Genomic DNA, 19,358 nt, shown 5'->3' with positions numbered 1-19,358 from the left:
GTGTGGCCAGGGCTCAGGTCTAGGCTCCAGGAACATGTTCCTTTGGCTGCTGGCCCATTCCACCCAAGCCTTCCCAAGTCTGTGGAACTCCAGAGCAAGACTTAGGGTGCCTTCTTGGACCTTTTCTCAGGTCCCAAGAAACCTCCTTGCAGGCCCTCTCCACCCAGCAGGTGCTGGGAAACTACACGAGGCCCTGGGCACAGAGAGCAGGTTTGCAGTTGCCACCTGGGCTTGGGCAGCTGACCCTGGGGTTATTACTCACCCCCTAACGGGCCTGCGCAGGAGGATGGAGACCTGGTCTCACCAGTAAGGGGTGTGTGCAGCCGCTTTAGGGTGGCCTGGAGTTTACGGTTCCCTGGGCCTTGAGCCCCAGCTGCTGCAGGCTGTCCTGCTGGGCAGGGCGAAGGAGAGGCAGCTTGACTGCCCAGCTTCTCTCACAGACCCAGCTCAGCTGCTCTGAGAAGCTCTCAGCTTTCTCCTGGGGGTGACCATTCCCTTACGTTCCCCCAAATTCTCTTGGTCCTGAGCCATCGGCACAACTTCTGTCTGCTGTAATTCCATGGCATAACCATGTTTATCCACGAACAACTCCCTCCTCTGTGGCCAGGCCTGTGGTCCCAACAGTCCTCTTGCTCCCGGCCTCGGGTTGCTGCCCCCCATTTCTCAGACATCCCGCATCTCTTGGGCAGTTGGGTAGAAAGTCTGGGTGCGAAGTAAAGAAATGAGAACATCCATGGAGCACAAAGCGGTCTTTGTAGAAATGGGACACCGAGCTGGCTGGAACTTTGCCTGTGTCTGTCCATGCGGCGGCAGGTCCTTCCGCTGGGCAGAGGGCCGGTCGTTGGGTCCTAGGTTTCACAGTCTCCGCAGAGGGAAAGTAATATTATCCCAGGCCTTTTCTGGTGCGCGCCATTTCCAGTTTTAGGTTGTATACGGCCGATCTAGAAGAAACCTCTCCCATGACACAGCTGAGCACTTTCACTCACGGTGAAGGAGGAGGCCGGGGCCGCGTGGGTGACTGGCCCGGGCTGTGTGGGTGACTGGCCTGGTCTGCGTGGGTGATTGGCCCGGTCAGGAGCTCCCTAGCCGAGGGGAACCGTTGCCTGGGCGCTGTCAGAGGCTCTGCCCGCTGCTTACTCTTGTGTGTGTCTCTGGCCTCTTTGGGAACAGGGCTCAGCACAGGGGCACCTACACGGGAAGTTCTCCATGAATATGGGTTGGTATTAAGTTACATCAAGGACTTAGCTTTATTTTAAAATGTAATTTCCCGAGAGCTTGTTTGGGAGTTTCCTTCTCAAACCACTAGGGGGCGCTCCTTCCCCGGCCCTCGCTGCCAGTGGTGTGGAGGAGGGGGAGGGAGACCCCTTCAACGGGAACAAAAGATGGGCCTGGAGTTGGTTGACTGGGTTTTTTTTCCTTCTTCTTCTTTTCTTTTTTTTTAACATCTTTATTGGAGTATAATTGCTTTACAATGGCATGTTAGTTTCTGCTTTATAACAAAGTAAATCGGTTATACATATACCGATATATATACATATCTGTTACATATATACATCTATGTATATATGTATATACATAGATGTATATATGTTTGGTATACATATATACCGAACATATACATATGTTCCCATATCTCTTCCCTCTTGCGTCTCCCTCCCTCCCACCCTCCCTATCCCACCCCTCTAGGCGGTCACAAAGCACCAAGCTGATCTCCCTGTGCTATGCAGCTGCTTCCCACTAGCTATCTATTTTACGTTTGGTACTGTATATATGTCCATGCCACTCTCTCACTTCCTCCCAGCTTACCCTTCCCCCTCCCCGCGCCCTCAAGTGCGCCTGATGTCCTGAGCCCCATGGGACGACTGGGCTGCACGGCACTCTAATCTTTGTGCATGATGCCTGGATGTTATTACAGAATTAGGAATGCTAACTTCCTCACCGCAGGGCTCAGCAGTACACGCGTGCCCCGCTGCAGAGGGAGTCTGTTGGGAGCCGTAGGAGTGCAGGGACCCTCAGAGGCCTGGCAGCCCCTCCTCAGGGTCTGGGGGGCCAGCCAGCATAAGCCAGGAAAGGGCTTGAGACCAAGGCCAGGAGACAGGGCACCTGCATTCTAGCCTAGGTGTCAGTGTCAGGCAACTCATCTCCCCCTTGGTGTCCCTGCATATGTGGAAATGAGAGAGTTGGAGGAAGGGATCCCCAACGGCCCCTTCAGCAACGACACACCCACCTCTGGGCCTGACCCAAGGATGACTCGAACTGTGCCAGGAGTTATTCCCGCCCTCTGGGTTAAAGCACTAGCTCCGTAGTCGCTAAAAGGCCCTGAGTTCAATGTAAGTGTTAACAGCTGGGAAGGGAAAGGCCTAAGCTATCGGCTCCCCCCTTCGCACAGCCCAGGCCACGTGTGGCTTGGCAAGGATAATGGGACACACAGACCGGCTGAGAGCTAAGCAGGGCGGGGCCAGCAGAGTCTACAAGCAAAGGCCGTATCTGGGGAAGCCAGGCCTGTGTGAGGTCCCAGGGCAAACACCGAGCCGGAGGGAGAAGCAGCATTACCAGGAGGCAGAGGCCACGGAGTGGCTCCCAGAGCACACTCGTCACTAGCTTTCCCTCTGCTCCTTTTCATTGAGCCCAGAGCCGGGCCTGCTGTCTGTGTGACCAGCTGTGCCCAAGAAGCAGCCTGGGAGAGCCCCGCAAGGGCTGGGCCCTTCCTCGTGCGGCAGAGCTGGGGGGAGATGTAGTGGGGGGCTGCACCCCCAGACCTCACACACAGCCTGACAGCAGAGCATGGCCCAGTGGCTGACCATGTCCAAAGGTGCTCCTGGGGACGATTGTCTTCCTCCTGAGGGTTAGGAAGGGGTTACTGGTCCTGATAGCAAGCAGTGTGAACGCAGCTCCTGCTTCGTGATTCCTGCCAGGAAAGCTGGGATCCAACCAGCAGCAGCAGAGGCCTCTGGGAGCAGGGACTGAGGGGCTCTGCCTGCCGCCCGCCACCCAGTCCCGCTGGCCTTCGAGGGCCTCACGTGTGCCCGGGGCTGTGTAGGGTTGGGGGGCGGTCCGTGCTGGGGGAGCCTGTGACATGTGCCCGGTCTCCAGGAGCTGCGCTGCTGGCACTGGGCAAACACGGGGCAAATGGAGAGGATAAAATAACTCGCAAATAGGAGGCGTCTGGCCTCCTGCTTTCCCAGTTGAGTAAATAGGAGTAATGCAGTTGGGTCCCAAGGTGAAGGGGAGAAAGCTCAGTGCTCAGCATGCTGGTTATTATTAGCATAGTTGTTATTAACTGTTCCTTTTTTTGTGTGTGTGGTACGTGGGCCTCACACTGCTGTGGCCTCTCCCGTTGCGGAGCACAGGCTCCGGACGCGCAGGCTCAGCGGCCATGGCTCACGGGCCCAGCCGCTCCGCGGCATGTGGGATCCTCCCGGACCAGGGCACGAACCCGCGTCCCCTGCATCAGCAGGCAGACTCTCAACCACTGCGCCACCAGGGAAGCCCTGTTTCTTTATGCAAGACTGCAGTGAGGACAGGAGTTGAGATGAGTTAATACTTTTTTGCCCTTAAGAAGTGACAGGAAGGAAACACACATTGAAAAGCAGGCAAAATATGTGGTCTCCTTCCCTATCCTCTCGGAGCCAGATGTCCCCAAGGTGCCGCCCTGCTGCTCCCCAGATCCGGCATCTGGGAGGCCGCTGCCCCCGCCCTGTACAGTTAGCCCCTGCTCAGTGTCTGCACCTTCCACCCTGCGCAGGTCCTCTCCTCCCTGCCCTGTTTGCATCGCTCCTGATTCTCCCTTTCTTTTCCCAGTCCTCCTGGTAGTGGGAAGGGCCGTGAGTGAGCGCAGGTGAATGCCTCTGCCCCGCCCATGCTGCTGATAAGCCGAACAAGCACCACCCTCTGCTCTGTCCTCAGGAGCGTGCTTTCCGGCCTGGGGTGATCAGTGATCCCACAGGAGGAGGTGCCGGCGATGGGAGGGAAAGGAGGCGAGCTGGGCGTTCTGGAGCCTCCCCTCCTGCCTTCCCCCACCTTGGCTGTGGTCTCTCTTCCCCGGGCTCTCTGCTGCCCTCTCTCCCTCTACACTGGACGCCCTGTTTTTCTGTCCTTTATTTCTAGCAAGACTGAGGATTGGGGATACTTGAATGAAGATGGAGAGCTCGGCTTGGCCTACCAAGGCCTAAAGCAAGTTGCCAGGTCAAATTGTGCCTTTCTTCCTGTGTCTGCTCTGTTCTGTCCGCTTGTGTCTATGCTTAATTGTTTTTCAGCTGGAGTGGAGGCAAGGGCACAGTTTGCGGGGGTGAGACGGGGAGGGGTGTGGGTGGGTGGCCCCTTGCATCGTCGTCTGTCACTTTGTGTGAAGGCTGCTTGTTTGTGGTAACACTAGATGGCTCACTGGGACCTTAGAGACCACCGGCTGCAGCTCACCCACTCTGCAGGTGAAGGAATAGACCAGAGGGAGTTAATGTGGCAGCAGGCGCACAGCTCTCTAGAACGAGGGGAACTTAATTCTGTGGGTTTCTGAGTCTGTGCTGCTTCCGTGCTACATATTGACCATCCTGACTGCAGGATCAGCCAAGAGCATCGGCTGCATTTGTGCTGCCGGCCGTGCTCCAAGCACAGGGGTCCTGGCAGCCTGCCCTCCAGCACGTGTGCCAGTCGCCATTGCAGTGACTGCCTGGACCTCATAAGAGCTGACCAGCCCAGCGCCCAGTGTGCTTCAGGGTCGCCATGTCTGACCCTCACCGCGTGCTCACGGGGAAAGGACACTGGGGCTTGCAGGGTGTGAGGAACTTGCTGCTTGAGCAGAAGATCCAGAATGCGAACCTGGTTCCATTTGCTACTGGAGCCTGAATCCGTAACCCTTTTGGCCATCGGCCCTGGGTGATAAGCTTAGCAAAGGAAGTTAGACGTGCGCAGAATTAACACAACCTGGCAATCACATCGCACGTTTCCTGCCAGCGCGTGGCTTTTCAGGGCTGTGGCATAGCTTCGTGCACTTGAGATTCCCAACAATAGGCTTGTTTCCCAGAAGAGGAAACAGGCTGGGCGAGGTGGCGTGAGTGCTGTGCCCAGCACCCTCGGCCTGATGCCAGCGGGCTGCAGCAGGAGCCCGGTGCCTCTCGCATCATCTCCCAAGTTCTGCCTGCTGATGACGTCATGGAGGTCCCGTTACAGTATCAAGAGCCTCTCTTCTTGGCAGAAGAAGGTTGAGGTCAGCTGGTTCTCGAGGCAGCATGTCTCCTGGCTGTGGGTTCAAACATGGCCCCACCTGTGAGCAACGTGACATCTGGCTTCATTTCCTCTCTGGTAGAATGTGGATCAGAATCAGACCTGCCTCCTCGGGTCATTGCAAGGAATAGATGAAGGTGAAGCACTTTGCACGTGCCTGCCGCGTAGAAAGCATGGAATAAATATTAGCTGCTACTTGTATTATAGTGGCTATTTTGGAGTAAGATCAAATTCCTGTCCCATCTAGAAGTTTGTTTTATTTTGGGTTGGGAGGGGGAATAGGATGAGCTTTAATACATAAAGAAATGAATGCATTACTAAAACAAAGAAGGCACAGCCCTATGCCTCAGGAGATCCAGAACCAGATCTGCCACTGGCAGTGGCCTCAAACCTCTCTCACGTTTAGTTTTCTCACCTGCTCAGGCGGGGGTTCTCTGACTTTGCACAGAACCCTGGACTAAGTCACCCAACTACAGTCTACATGGAGGGTAAGAAGGATGTGAGCAGCAAACTCACAGTGCAACCCGGAAACTAATCCTTTGGGCAGAGTTCCTAGAGCCCAAGCGTTCCATTAAATTTATAACTTACTGGTGATTACTTTTAGTTTATTGTAGCCAAGATTGGATGTTATCTAAATATCGTGTGACCCTAAAAATGCTGATTCAATTACCAAGTTACTTTCCACAGTCCTCGCATTGTTGTTTTCCTTTGGTAATGCTGCCTGTGATGAATGGGTGAATCAGTCGTACCTCTGTCACTTCTTCATTCATTTGTGTCACTTTGCTGAGAAGCCCCTGGGGCCAAGCACCGCACCTGGTGCCACCGTGGAGCTGACCGAACACGGGCTCGCTTCCATCCGGGGCTTCCCGGTGTAGACTTTCCCCTCTCTCTTGCTCCCTTGTAGATTTGCTCCCTCCTGTCTTGTGGGAATCACCTCCTCCCAGAACGACAGCAGAACTAGCAGAACTGCAGAAACATGGAACTGTCTCCTAGGCACTTCCACGGTCCTGACTCTGCTGAGCTCTGGTCACAGTCTTTATCTGCATCCCAGGGAGAAGGTGCGGTGACCAAGTCAGGAGGCTTTGGATGAAAGTTTGTTCAAGTAGTTACGCCCAAGAAGACAGCATCATAGTCATATCAGTAATTAACTTCCTGAAGAGGAGGCTGCTTCGGAACCTTCCTTAATTCCTTACCCATTCCCTCATAATAGAAGGTGTCTTCCAGAATTGCCCAGAGAGTCTCGCGAAGCTTCTCCCCAACCTTCTCCAGATCTTCTCTAGGTCTCTCTGCTTCTTGTCATGACAGCAGTTGATCTTAAACCTCCCCCCAGATCATTTGCAATTAGTCTTGGTTTCTGTTTTGACTGGGGAAAAATGTATATAAAAGGCCAGAGATGAAGTGGGTATAAGGTAAATAAAAAGAAGGGATCTTTCTATAGAGAACAAATGTGTGGACACCAAGGGGGGAAAGCGGCAGGGGGTTGGGGGTGGTGGTGTGATGAACTGGGAGATTGGGATTGACGTGTATACACTAATATGTATACAGTAGATAACTAATAAGAACCTGCTGTATAAAAAATAAATAAAATTCAAAAAAAAGGTAAAAAGAAAGGATCTTTCTAAAACTTGCAGAGAATCTACTAAAGGGAAAATATGCAAGTAATACAGCTAGTTCCGTCTACCAGAGTTTTGTCTTAGCAAGGAGATTCTTGTGAACTTTGGGCAGATATGGATGCTTTTATTGAAAAGATGCTATAAGAAATTTATTTCTGCTGAAGATATTTTGACATGGAGACAGTCTCTCAATCCCAGACCAATAGGCTGTGCTCAGGAACAAAGAACAGAGGGATGAGGGTGGTTGAGAAAAAGGCCGAAGGCCAGGGGTGCTGTGTGTGGCCTTGACTCCCTGTCGTCCCAGAGGAAGGCTGGCCCGCTTGCCTGCCCAGCCCCGTGGACCTGCTCCCCTCCGTGTCCGTCCCCTGTTGGTTTCATGCAATTGCTGCTGCTGCTGTGTCCCTGCTCGGCTGCTGCCCTGTTGCGTGTCCACGTGTGGCCCCTACTTGGGGGCACAGACGCAAGCCACCCGGTTACCTGCCCTCCTTCCCGGGTGCAGGTTGCTGGAGGCCCAGCTGCAGGCTCAGAGCCGTGAGCACGAGGAGGAGGTGGACGGTCTCAAGGCCCAGGTGGAGGCCCTGAAGGAGGAGATGGACAGGCAGCAGCAGACCTTCTGCCAGACGCTGCTGCTCTCCCCAGAGGCCCAGGTGGAGTTCGGCATCCAGCAGGAGATGTCCCGGCTGACCAATGAGAACCTGGTGAGTCGCCGTGCCCCGTGGAGCCCAGCTCCAGGAGGTCACGTTCTAGAAGAAAAGGGGACCAGGAGTGGCCTTTCACCAAATGGACAAGGTTCATGTGCTTGGCCCTGTGGTAGGAGTAGAGAGTCTAGAAATCTACAGTCAGCACGTGTTTGTGGAGCTATTTTATTTATCTGTTAATGTATAACTAACCTCCCCAAAACTTAGCAGCCTGGAATAGCAACCACACTTTCTGGGTCAGGAATTCTGGCAGGGCTCAGTGGGGGTGACTTGTCTCTGCTCTCCTGTGGTTGGAGGGGGCTGGAGGACGTGAGACAGCCCCAGTCCTGTGTCTGCGGCCTCGGTTCCCCTCCACGCGATCTGCTCTCTGCACACATGTGGCCGTCTTTCATTGGACCACCATGGGCTGCTTTACGCGGCAGCTGACTTCCAACAGGATGAGCTGGGAGGCCTCTTAAAGTCTAGCCCCAGAACTGGCCCAGGGTCGCTTCTGCCACATTCTGTTGATTAAGACCAATCTGGGCAGATTGAGTGATGGGGATGGACTCTTCCTCTTGCTGGAGGGGAGGAATGGTTGGTAGCCATCCTGGCAGTAACCAAAGGAGCCGGGCAGATGCCAGAGAAATGAAAGACAGTCTCTGTCCTCAGAGAGCTAACAGGCTAGTAGGGGAAGCAAGACATGTTAAAAAAAAGAAGAGAAAGAAGATGGTGTTTCCAAAAGCATGAATCTACATGGGATGGACAAGTATTACAGAAAAAGAATTGTAGGGGAGGCTTGACCTGAGGCAGGAGGCACGAAAGGGACGTCACCCGTGCGGAGGAGGAAGGAGAAAGGGGGTCCAGATGTTTTCTGAGGCTCCACAGGGGCATGTTTGCTTCTGTCTCCTGCGTCACTCCTAGTCACAGTGTCTCTTGACGGTCGTGGAGCTTCCTGCCTCCACTGCCCAGCTGGGTCAGGGTGACAGTCCCAGGGGCTGATTTTTCTCCCTGTCGTGGTAGCTGCTAGGAGTTAGGCAGCCACTGAGGGGCCCAGGCCAAGAGCCTGTTTTGCTTCTGGGCCCCAGGTAACCTTGCTGGCCTGCAGGCTCGTCCAGCTGACACCTCCCCACTGCACTCTCATGCCTTCACCTGTCCATTCCTTCCCAGGGCACCTCCCAGCCACCTGGGGACCCTGAGGCTGAGGGTCTCCTGGGGGTTGGCATGGCAACCTGAGGAGGCTTGGCCTAGAGAACTGTGGGTTGGGCAGGGCGCCAGGCAGCCTGAGCCCAGAAGAGTCTGCCGTCCAGGCTGAGAGAACACTGTGACCCATCTCCTACTTCATGGGTCCAGACCCGGGGAGCAGCAGGCTGCTTGGGGTGGACCTCCTGCTGGACCCGGAGCCTGGCCTCCTTGATGGCTGCCTGTGAGCCAGGCTGGGCCCCGGATCCCACCCCTGCCCTCCAGGGCAGGATTAGATCTGTTCTCACACTGCTTCCTCCTGCTTTTAGGACCTTAAAGAACTGGTGGAAAAGCTGGAGAAGAACGAGAGGAAGCTCAAAAAGCAACTGAAGATTTACATGAAGAAAGTCCAGGACCTGGAAGGTAGGGTGTGAACGCGGGTGTCATGAGGCACAAGTGTGCTCGGCCACCCTCAGGGAGGGGACTGCCTGCCCGCCCCAGACACTTCCACTTCCCCCACCTGCTGCCGCCCCTGCCCAGGGCAGTCCCATGACAGAATCACGCAGACCCCAGGAGCTCACCCAGTCTCAGTTTGCCGGAACCTGCACTAACGATCCACAAACGTAGCAGGTGTTTGGGTGCTGACTCAAGCTATGCGGGGAGGGGCAGCTGAGACAGTGGCCTCTGGTCCTGCGTTCAGAGGGCTTAAAGCTGGGAGGCAATACCTTCTGGTTCGAAAGAATGTTCCATAGTATAAAGCCCCAAACCACGGGGGCCCTTCTCCACACTGCAGTAGTCAGGGAGAGAGGTCAGTTCTGTGGTTAAACTTCCCAACTGGAATCTGGCCCAGAGAGGTCAGGCAGAGATTTAAATCAGTCTCCCAGAAACTCCCAGAATGTTCTCTTTCCTTGACTCCCCGCTGCAGATCTAATCATGTCACTCCCCACCCTTCTTTGCACATCCTGCCTTGCTGGGAACCTCTCTTTGTCCCCTCACCACCTGAGGGGGTGGGGGAAGGATACCCCCCCATCCTTCCACCTCAGCTCAGGAGTTACATCCTCAGGGTTCCAGTCCCCTCTTTTGCTGTCCTGACACCACACAGCTACGTCACAGTTCCCATCATAGGTATTGTTTAATCACCTGCTTGTGTCCACCTGCTGCTCTGGACGAGGCTGTAGGAGGGCAGGGCTGTGTCCTGTTCAGCCTTGGGCCGTTGCCCCCATACCCCACATGCCCTTCTCCATCTCTGGATTTCTCTTTTCTGTTCCTAGAGTTTTGTTGTTGTTGTTTTGTTTTTGCGGTAAGCGGGCCTCTCACTGTTGTGGCTTCTCCCGTTGCGGAGCACAGGCTCCAGACGCGCAGGCTCAGCGGCCATGGCTCACGGGCCCAGCCGCTCCGCGGCATGTGGGATCCTCCCGGACCGGGGCACAAACCCGTGTCTCCTGGATCGGCAGGCGGACTCTCAACCACTGTGCCACCAGGGAAGCCCTGTTCCTAGAGTTCTTAAACTCCTGGTCACTCAGGCTTTTTCTTCTCCCCCACTTCCTCCCCTCCCTCTTTCCCCCTCCCTCCTTCTGTCCTGTCCCCTTCCTCCCTCTCTCCATCCCTCCTTCCTTCCCTCCCCCCTCCTTCCCTCCCCCTCCTTCCCTCCCCCTCCCTCCTTCCTTCCCCCTCCCTCCTTCCCTCCACCTCCCTCCTTCCTTCCCCCTCCCTCCCCCTCCCTCCTTCCTTCCCCCTCCCTCCTTCCCTCCACCTCCCTCCTTCCCTCCCCCTCCCTCCTTCCTTCCCCCTCCCTCCTTCCTTCCCCCTCCCTTCTTCCTTCCCCCTCCCTCCTTCCCTCCCCCTCCCTCCTTCCTTCCCCCTCCCTCCCTCTCCCTCCTTCCTTCCCTTTCTTACAGCTGGGTGGAGAAAAAGAAACAGCTCCCCAGCCGGATGGTTGTATATCCTGCACCTCACATCCTTCCCGAGTTTTCTCTGGTCCAAAACCTGCCCGTTGCCATTTTGGGTGTTTCCCCAGCCCCTGTCCTGAGTGGCCCCCAGTGCCTGATGCTAAGCTCCTCAGGTCACACTTGGAATGTGGCCCAGGCTGCAGGGACAGACCATGTAAGGAGTGTGACAGCCCAGAGAAGCCAGAACCCTGGGGCCCCAGGCCCCAACCCCTCCCACCTGAAATGACCCCGCCCCCGGGCCTGAGCCTGGAGGTCTCAGTTCATCCTCCATCCCTCTCTCCTGTTCAGCTGCCCAGGCGCTGGCCCAGAGTGAGAGGAGGCGCCACGAGCTCAACAGGCAGGTCACCGTGCAGCGGAAAGAGAAGGACTTCCAGGGCATGCTGGAGTACCACAAGGAGGACGAGGCCCTGCTCATTCGGAATCTGGTGACAGGTCAGGCCCTCTGTGGCATCCCACCCCCAGCCCCTCCTCCTGCAGCTCCTGCACACCCCCCGTCCCACAGACACCCCCGCCCTCTTCCTCCTCCCCCATCCTCCATCCCCCAGCCACTCTCACCCACCACCTCAAGCTGCTGCACTTCTGACCAGCTCCCAGCTGATACTGATGCTGGGGTTAGTGTGTGGGCTGCCCCCGGGGCCGCATGCAGGGCTCTTGGGAGCTGCTTTCCTTGCCAGCCCCGGGCCTGGTTTGCCAGTTGTACCAGCTCCGGCCCCTCTGGCCTTACATCCCATCTGGCTGCAACATGCCAGCCTTCCCGCTCTGTGTGCAGCCTAGTTCATCAGCTGCCTGCAGAGCCGGCAGGAAGAGTCCTGGACCAAAAACGGAGGGATCTTTGGTGGTCTGGTCCTCTGGCCCCTGAGCTGCTAGCTCCCATCTCCAGTCTCTTAGTTTTCCCATCTGTAAAATGGGGATGAGGATACTGACCCCGCCCATCCCACATTTGAAATATGACAAAGGTGAAAGTGCTGTGTTAAAGCTGCGAAACCCTTCTCGAATGTGAGGAATTCAAAGAGGTGGTAGCTTTTGCAGCGGTATTTGGAGTTCAAATAAGAGGTAAATGTTACTTTAGAGAAGTGTACATTTATGGAAGTCCCAGTCTGCTGAGTACTGGGCCAAGGGCTGCAGGGTCAGCCTCGAAGCAAGAAGCTGTAGGTTGGAGGTCTGGGCCTTAAAGCACATTTTTCTGTATAAATGTTATTGGCATTCTAATTAGAGCCAAAGGCCAATCCGCAGTCATCGGTTAAGCCTATGAGATGCCCAGATGTTAACCAGGTACCCGTAGTATTATGGCCTGTAGGTGTATTTGAGGCCGGGTACCCACTGGAGAAGCTGGCAGCACATGCACAGCCCCAAACCTAGATGGCCCTGACCCTAGGCGGCCCTGACCCTAGGCGACCCTGACCCTAGACGGCCCTGACCCTAGGCGGCCGTGACCCTAGGCGGCCGTGACCCTAGACGGCCCTGGCCCTAGACGGCCCTGGCCCTAGACGGTCCTGGCGGAAGATCTGAGGAGTTGCCCCTTCCCCTCCCCCAGCCGCCCTGCAGGTGGAGGGGAGGTGGCCTCCCTCACTGCCTTTCCAAGCCTAGAGGTGGCTCCTGAGGCCTGGGCTGGGTGGAGCTTGGGGGTGGCGGTCATGAGGGTGTGGGGTGAGGCCTGGGGGTGCAGTGAGCACGCCTGGAGTCTGAGGCCCGTGGCCTTGTGCCCGGGCCTCGTGCTCGCCTTTCATCTTGCCTGTCCCTGGGCCTTTCCTCCTCCTGCTCTGGGCCCCCACCAAGCACTGCTGCTCTCAGCCTGGTCTGTGCCTCCCCGGGCCTCCTCTGGCATGGAAAGCAGTCTGACAGCTTCTCCCTGGCCCTCCAAGGGCTTTGGCAGGAAAGGACCAAAAGGCTGAGCAGGAGTCTGCAGTTCACGGGGAGGCCCACCGGCCGCTTCCGGTCCTGCCAGAGCCCACGGGGTGGCGGTTTAGAGGAGTTGGGGGGGAGGGGAGGGGGAGCAGCTGTCCCTGAGCGTGGCCAGGCTACCGCTGGCCGAGAGGGAGGCAGCGGCGTGGGGAGGGGTGAGCGGCTGTGGCCGGTCCGTGGCCTGCTTGACCTGCTGCCCCCGAGACCGTCCGGGCAGCGGGCGCTGCCACGCGGTTGCCGAACCGAGCGCCGGACGCGCTAGATGTTGCTGCAGCTCTCCCAGCCCCTGGCACACGGGCTCTGTCTGCGGGAGCCGGCCTCGCCTTCTTGCTGCCGCAGGGCCCGTGTGTCCCCCGAGGGAAATGCTGGTGCAGAGGGGTGGGAAGTTCTCGCCCCGGCCGCCTGGTGAGGGAGCCAGCTCCCGTCTCCAGCCGGCCTCGGGCCGCGAGCCCTTCTTACCGTGTGTAAACTTGGGCAGGGAGCCACCTGTGGATTATTTTCCTCCGTGTTGCAAGGACGAGGACTGAGGAGGCTATTGTAAACAATTAGGAACATGATTTGTGTTTGTTTGGGGTTTATAACTATAGTTTCTGAAACTACCGGTAGTCAAGGTCCGAGGGAATCTGTGTATCAGGGCAGCTTCTCCCCTGCTCCTCCCCCAGCCCCCATGAGGAGCTACAGGAAAATGTTAAAATTATTGGTCCTGCAGGCCAGGATTCTTACAGCCCCAAGCATCGGCCATACATCTAATTCTTGCTCTTTGTTGCCGGTAGACCTGAAGCCCCAGGCGCTGGCGGGCACCGTGCCTTGCCTCCCTGCCTACATCCTCTACATGTGCATCAGGCACGCGGACTACGTGAACGACGACCTCAAGGTGCACTCCCTGCTGACCTCCACCATCAATGGCATTAAGAAGGTCCTCAAGGTCAGTGTCCAGGCCGAAGGTGGTGGTGTGTGGGGAACTCGGGGAAAACAACAGCTCCCCGTTGTTTCTCTCTGTCTGGGTTTTGTGATCACGAGTTCTTCAAAATCTCCAGCTCTGAAGGTGAATGACACCTGACCTCTAGATAAACAGGATACCAGAATATTTCACCCTTTACGTTGGATCACTGATGGTGAGAACCTGCCAGGCCAGCTGGCCCAGTGCTCACAGTAGAGCCCAGGGCTGCTGGAGTCAAGCTCGTCTGTGTCACTTGGCTTTGTAGTTGTCAGCTGTAGAGGCAGCTTGTCCCCCACGTGTGTGGACCACTGATCAGGGGACCAGGGCTGGGCCGTACATCATCCCCGGGAGTGAAAGAGCAGTAACGCAGCCTCGTGGGGATGGCTGTCTTCTGTGTGACTGTGATTAGTAAGGGCCCGCTTGCCATGGGATCTGCTTGGGGCCTACTGGGTAAGAGAAGGAAACGTGGACATGGAGGGACCACGTAGGCATTTGACCAGATGGGAACCACTTACTCATAACCAGGAACGTCTTTTTCTTTTCACAGAAGCACAATGATGACTTTGAGATGACGTCGTTCTGGTTGTCCAATACCTGCCGCCTCCTGCATTGCTTGAAGCAGTACAGCGGGGATGAGGTGAGTGTAAGATAAACCCAGTCCCCTAAAGTGCACTGAAACACCATCGAGGTGCCCCGTGTTCTTCAGCAGTTAGGCCCTCATTGCCTTGGGCACAGCAACACGTGTTCCACTTCAGAGCACCTCAGATCTCAGGTCAGAATGGAGGGCAGAGGTTTCGGTCATAGAAGGCATCTCTGTTCTGTCCAGATGTCATTCTGAGCTGCTTTGTATCCCTTGAAGAGAGGGTGTGAGATCTTTGGAGCACCTCTGGGACCTCAGGCTCTGGGCGTGCCTTCTGCACCTGTTCACTGGAGGCAGGAATAAGGCAGGCCTCGATGACCCCAAGGGCCCCTGGAAAGCACCCTGAATGAATAAGTGGATTTGTAGGAAAATGAATTTGCGTAACCCATCCATCATCTGAGAGCCCTCAGGACTCCCCCTGAAAACCCTGTGACCTTAATTTTCTGAAGCAGTCCTAGAAGAGCCCCATTTCTGTGAATGCTGGCAGAAAGCTCAATTGTCTGGGATGTCAGATTGTCTCCTAAGCCAACCAATTAGTTTGTCCATTTTAAGACAGACAGAGATGGTCCAAGAGAAGAGGCGCAATGTAATTGAACTACGTCTGTGCAAACTGACCCTGAGGCCCAGCTTCGAGCTTCTCACCAAATTCAATTCCTTGGCCTGAGGCCCAGCTCACCCCATCACTTAATGTTCTGCTCTGGACCTCTAGGGTCCAGCTTTATCTAGAACTCACCATTCCCACTGCTGGTCCTTGAAAGAACTTTTCCCATGCTCTGCATTCAGCCCAGTGACCTAATAACATACAGCCCATTTTCATCCTAATTTCTCCGGTGAGAATCCCAACTCGTCCCAGGCACTGCCCACTCACTCCCAGTGCCCTGCAGGCCTCCTTGGCTTTCCTTCTCCCCTTCCTTTCACATATCTCACTCTCCACCCTCCCCAAGTCCAAGACAGTGTAAATCAATGTAGTGCAACAATTTTGAAAGCTTTATTCCATCTTCTGTGCCAGAACAAGTTTTCACAGACTCTTCTCCCTGGGGTAATAAAAGGGTATGCCATGCCAGTCAGTGTTGCCACCCTTGGAATGGGACTTGACTCCATCTCTCTCCTAGAATCAGAACTTTGATACAGCTGCTTTTATTATGAAAGGGAGTGGGTTAAATATTAAAGAAATAGTGTTTACTGTATTATTGGAAGAAATGGGCTTCATTTCAAACCAGATGTCCTCTATTCCATAACCCTAATATTATATACAAGCTTTTACTTTAAGCAGAGAACTGCATTTAAGGTTATCTCATTGAGAATCATCACTTGACCCAATGTTGTCTGTACCCTGCAGGGAACATTACATAGGGCTGGGGAGGACCAAGAACTCCATTACGTTAGGCTATTGTTTCACGTGCTTATATTCCCAGGGACAAGACTTGAACCACAGCGTAACCATATCTATGTAGCCTAAATAACAGCTATCTTGTTATCCCCTCTTCTGCCTGCTTTTTTTTTTGGCTGTGTTGGGTCTTCATTGCTGTGTGCAGGCTTTCTCTAGTTGCGGTGGTGTGCGGGGGCTACTCTTCCTTATGGTGTGCAGGCTTCTCATTGCGGTGGCTTCTCTTTGTTGCGGAACATGGGCTCTAGGCATACGGGCTCAGTAGTTGTGGCTTGTGGGCTCTAGAGCGCAGGCTCAGAAGTTGTGGCGCACGGGCTTAGTTGCTCTGCAGCATGTGGGATCTTCTCGGACCAGGGTTCGAACCCGTGACCCCCGCACTGGCAGGCGGATTCTTAACCACTGCGCCACCAGGGTAGTCCCTTCTGCCTTCTTTTGTTTTCTTTAAAAATTGATGTGTGATTTGACAGTATGAGAGGCTTTGCTGGGGATAGTTACCCTTTTGAAAACACCGACCTTTTGGCTGCTCTTGGTTCCCCTTGGCCTGAATACAGAGAGACATTGGTCACATGAGTCCTTTTGATATTAGCAACTCTTTGAACTTGCATGTCACTTCATCTTGTTAACATAGAAAGCTAAGAAGACATAGTGCTGTAGCTGTGGAATCGTTTCAGTTCATCCATTAATTCTGATACCCAGTGATAGAATCCACATAAATTTCTCATTTTAAAAACATATACTCTGACCCAGGTACTTCTTTAGGGACTGTGTATAATCTAATATTTTAGGGTAACTTGGTATATTGGGAAGAGAATTGGGTAAAGAGTCAGAAAGCATGGATTCCCTCTTTCCCTGGACCTGCTACCAACCTTCACTTTGCTACCTTAGGGAAACTTCAGGGATTTGGACTAAACGACTGTGGCCTTTTTAATTAAGCAGTTTCGAGTCCTCTGTCATGCTTAGCTTTGACACTGCCTTCAAATCTAAGAGCCATCACTGAGACCTCAAAGAACTGACAGGGTCTGGTAGAACATCCTACTAGCAGACAGAGCCTGATCGGGCCCCACAAATAGGGTATTGAGAAAGTGACTGGAGGCCCAGAAGGCCTGCTGAGCACGGCAGGCCACGGAGCCTCAGCACAGCACCCATCTGCCTCTGCAGGGCTTCATGACTCAGAATACGGCGAAGCAGAACGAGCACTGTCTTAAGAATTTTGACCTCACTGAATACCGCCAGGTGCTGAGCGACCTTTCCATTCAGATCTACCAGCAGCTCATTAAAATCTCCGAGGGCCTGTTGCAGCCGATGATAGGTAAGCTGGCCCAGGAGATCTCCTGCGCTCATCATGGGGTCCGAAGTGAGGGTAAGCACTCCCTACATTTAGGGAACCAGATACCTTAGGTGCGGCCTCCAGAAAGCCAGGACCTCCCCAGTGAAGGAAGCTGAGGAGGAGTGTGCCATCTACTCAAAAGCAGTTATGAACTTTTCAACACCAGCCCATCAAAGCATGTGATGCTTGGGTAGTAAGAGTATAGATCACTTTTCCTTTATCTCTTTCTCTGTAATATACTGTATTTTTTTTCCCAAAACAATTTCCATAAGTAATAAATATAAATTCAGAAAGTGTAAATGCATGTACAGTGAAAAGATATAATCCGCTTGCCCATATATATATATATACTTTATTCATGGAAAAAGGAAAGCATTAAGTATGTTCATATAAATGAACACAGTAGTAAACACTCATGCAATCAATATTTATTGAACATTCTGTCCAAAGCAGTACACTTGGGCACTTAACATGAAATCAGATTTGAAAATAAGAGCAGTTATTTTTTAAGTCACAAGAAAAGTGACACGTATATGCATCACTCACTGTGCTCCTTAAAGGCTGTTGAGGAAATAGTCTCCTGGACCATGTAAGTAATTCTTTCCCCAGGTTCTTACAACACAAGTAGGTTATAAGAGAATTCCAAGTAGGACAGAGTCCTACATGCCATCCAGAAATATATCCCTTGGGATAAGATTCATTCCAAATCCTTCTTCCTGTCTGAGACTCTTCTTATGAGGCGCCAGTTTATTCTCACCAGACATAGGGAGAACTGGGGATGTTTCATGACTCAGAGAAGATGATGGTTAACAGCATCAGACAGACTGGGGTTCAAATCCTGGCCCTGCCACTTCCTAGCAGGGTGACTTTGGGCAAGTTATTTAACCTCTTTATGCCTCAATTTCCTCATTAGGAAATGGGTTGTTGGAAGATTAAAAGTGCCTGACCTGTAGTTAAGTGCTGTGCAGTAAGTATGACAGACCAGCTCACCTAAGACTTACATGGTCGGTGGCTGATGGAGAAAAGCTATTTGAACAACTATAGGATGATCTCAGGGTCCAGGCCCAGGTCAGTGGCTGGGCCCTGACTACACCCAAGTTGCTCAATTCTGGTCTCTCAGCACAGAAGCCAGCACAGAATTAAGTTGGTACGTGCCTTTCACCTCTGTCCCATCACCAGTAAATTTAAGCGAAAATTTGGTCCACAGGTTTAGTCCAAGATTTCTACGTGGAAGTCCTATTCTGTGTAGAAATCAACAGGTTAGAAATTCCATGCCAAATACTGCAAGTTCCTGAGCATGTCGACCTTGTTCACCTCTGGGTGGGATCACTGCCAAAGCCCTGAGTACTGTGTGATCTCAGTGACCCGAAAACAGATCTTCTTTGGGAACATGCAGCTTCTCTAATCATGCTTTTCTTTCAGTGTCTGCCATGCTGGAGAACGAGAGCATTCAGGGTCTGTCTGGGGTGAAGCCCACGGGCTACCGGAAGCGCACCTCCAGCCTGGCGGATGGAGATAACTCCTACTGCCTGGAAGCCATCATCCGCCAGATGAATTCCTTCCACACAGTCATGTGCGACCAGGGCCTGGACCCCGAGATCATCCGCCAGGTGTTCAAACAGCTCTTCTACATGATCACCGCGGTGACTCTCAACAACCTGCTTCTGAGGAAGGACGTCTGCTCCTGGAGCACAGGCATGCAGCTCAGGTACGAGAGGCGCCTTGGCCTGGCACACGCCAGCTCTAGTCAGGCACGGGACACTTGTCTCTGAAAATGAAATCCAAATCCAACTGATTGTCCTTGTCACAGTCAGTATGTGACTCAGATCCATCACCTTTTTATTGGTTGGTGAAATTCATCACACGCTGAGATGGTGACCCGGTAAACAAATTAGTTCAGAGCTTAAACACGTTTACATACTTTAATATAAAGATTGTAAATATGAGGTGGATAGGTCAGAGAGGAAAAGTAATGACTTAAGAGGCATGAAGGCTCACAGAGAAGTACAAACATGTTTGCGAATGTTAAATGTTAAGTGGTTTTAATTCAATACAGTTAATGCCTTTTTTTCTCATTAACTTAGTACAGACACTTTAGGTACTTCATCTTGGCTTGATCTTAAGCACCCACTCATTTCACAAAAAGTTATTGAGTGCCAGGTACTTTTCACGCTTTTGCCCACGTGAGACAATTAAGATGAGGAGACTGATAACACTAACGGCAGCTGGCCTGCAAAATAAACACAGGAGGCGAGCTCTTCCCAGTGAAGCAGGAGGCCACGTTTAACAGAGCTCACTCTTCCTGTGTCTCAGGTACAATATAAGTCAGCTGGAGGAGTGGCTTCGGGGAAGGAACCTGCACCAGAGGGAAGTTGCTGAGACCATGGAACCTCTGATCCAAGCAGCCCAGCTCCTGCAGTTAAAGAAGAAGAGCCCCGAGGATGCAGAGGCCATCTGCTCCCTGTGCACCGCCCTCAGCACCCAGCAGGTGTGGTCACTGTCAGCCGAGGGCCTCAGAGCAAGC

General features: G+C 53.6%; 1 protein-coding gene across 1 annotated transcript in view; it reads left to right on the top strand.

Annotated features, from left to right (window-relative positions):
- The window catches only part of MYO5B (myosin VB), a 385,760-nt gene that overhangs the window by 356,042 nt on the left and 10,360 nt on the right, over positions 1-19,358 (top strand). Inside the window, exons 30-37 of the mRNA XM_082641132.1 lie at positions 7,333-7,531; positions 9,019-9,112; positions 10,927-11,070; positions 13,314-13,465; positions 14,028-14,117; positions 16,666-16,816; positions 18,257-18,542; positions 19,148-19,322. Of these exons, the coding sequence (XP_082497258.1) occupies positions 7,333-7,531; positions 9,019-9,112; positions 10,927-11,070; positions 13,314-13,465; positions 14,028-14,117; positions 16,666-16,816; positions 18,257-18,542; positions 19,148-19,322 (1,291 nt within the window). The remainder of the gene's footprint in view (positions 1-7,332; positions 7,532-9,018; positions 9,113-10,926; positions 11,071-13,313; positions 13,466-14,027; positions 14,118-16,665; positions 16,817-18,256; positions 18,543-19,147; positions 19,323-19,358) is intronic.

This window comes from Mesoplodon mirus (genome assembly GCF_964341445.2).
Source record: "Mesoplodon mirus genome assembly, chromosome: 13".
NCBI lineage: Eukaryota > Metazoa > Chordata > Mammalia > Artiodactyla > Ziphiidae > Mesoplodon > Mesoplodon mirus.
The sequence above is the reverse complement of the archived record's forward strand: the minus strand, read 5'-3'. Positions and strand labels throughout refer to the sequence as shown.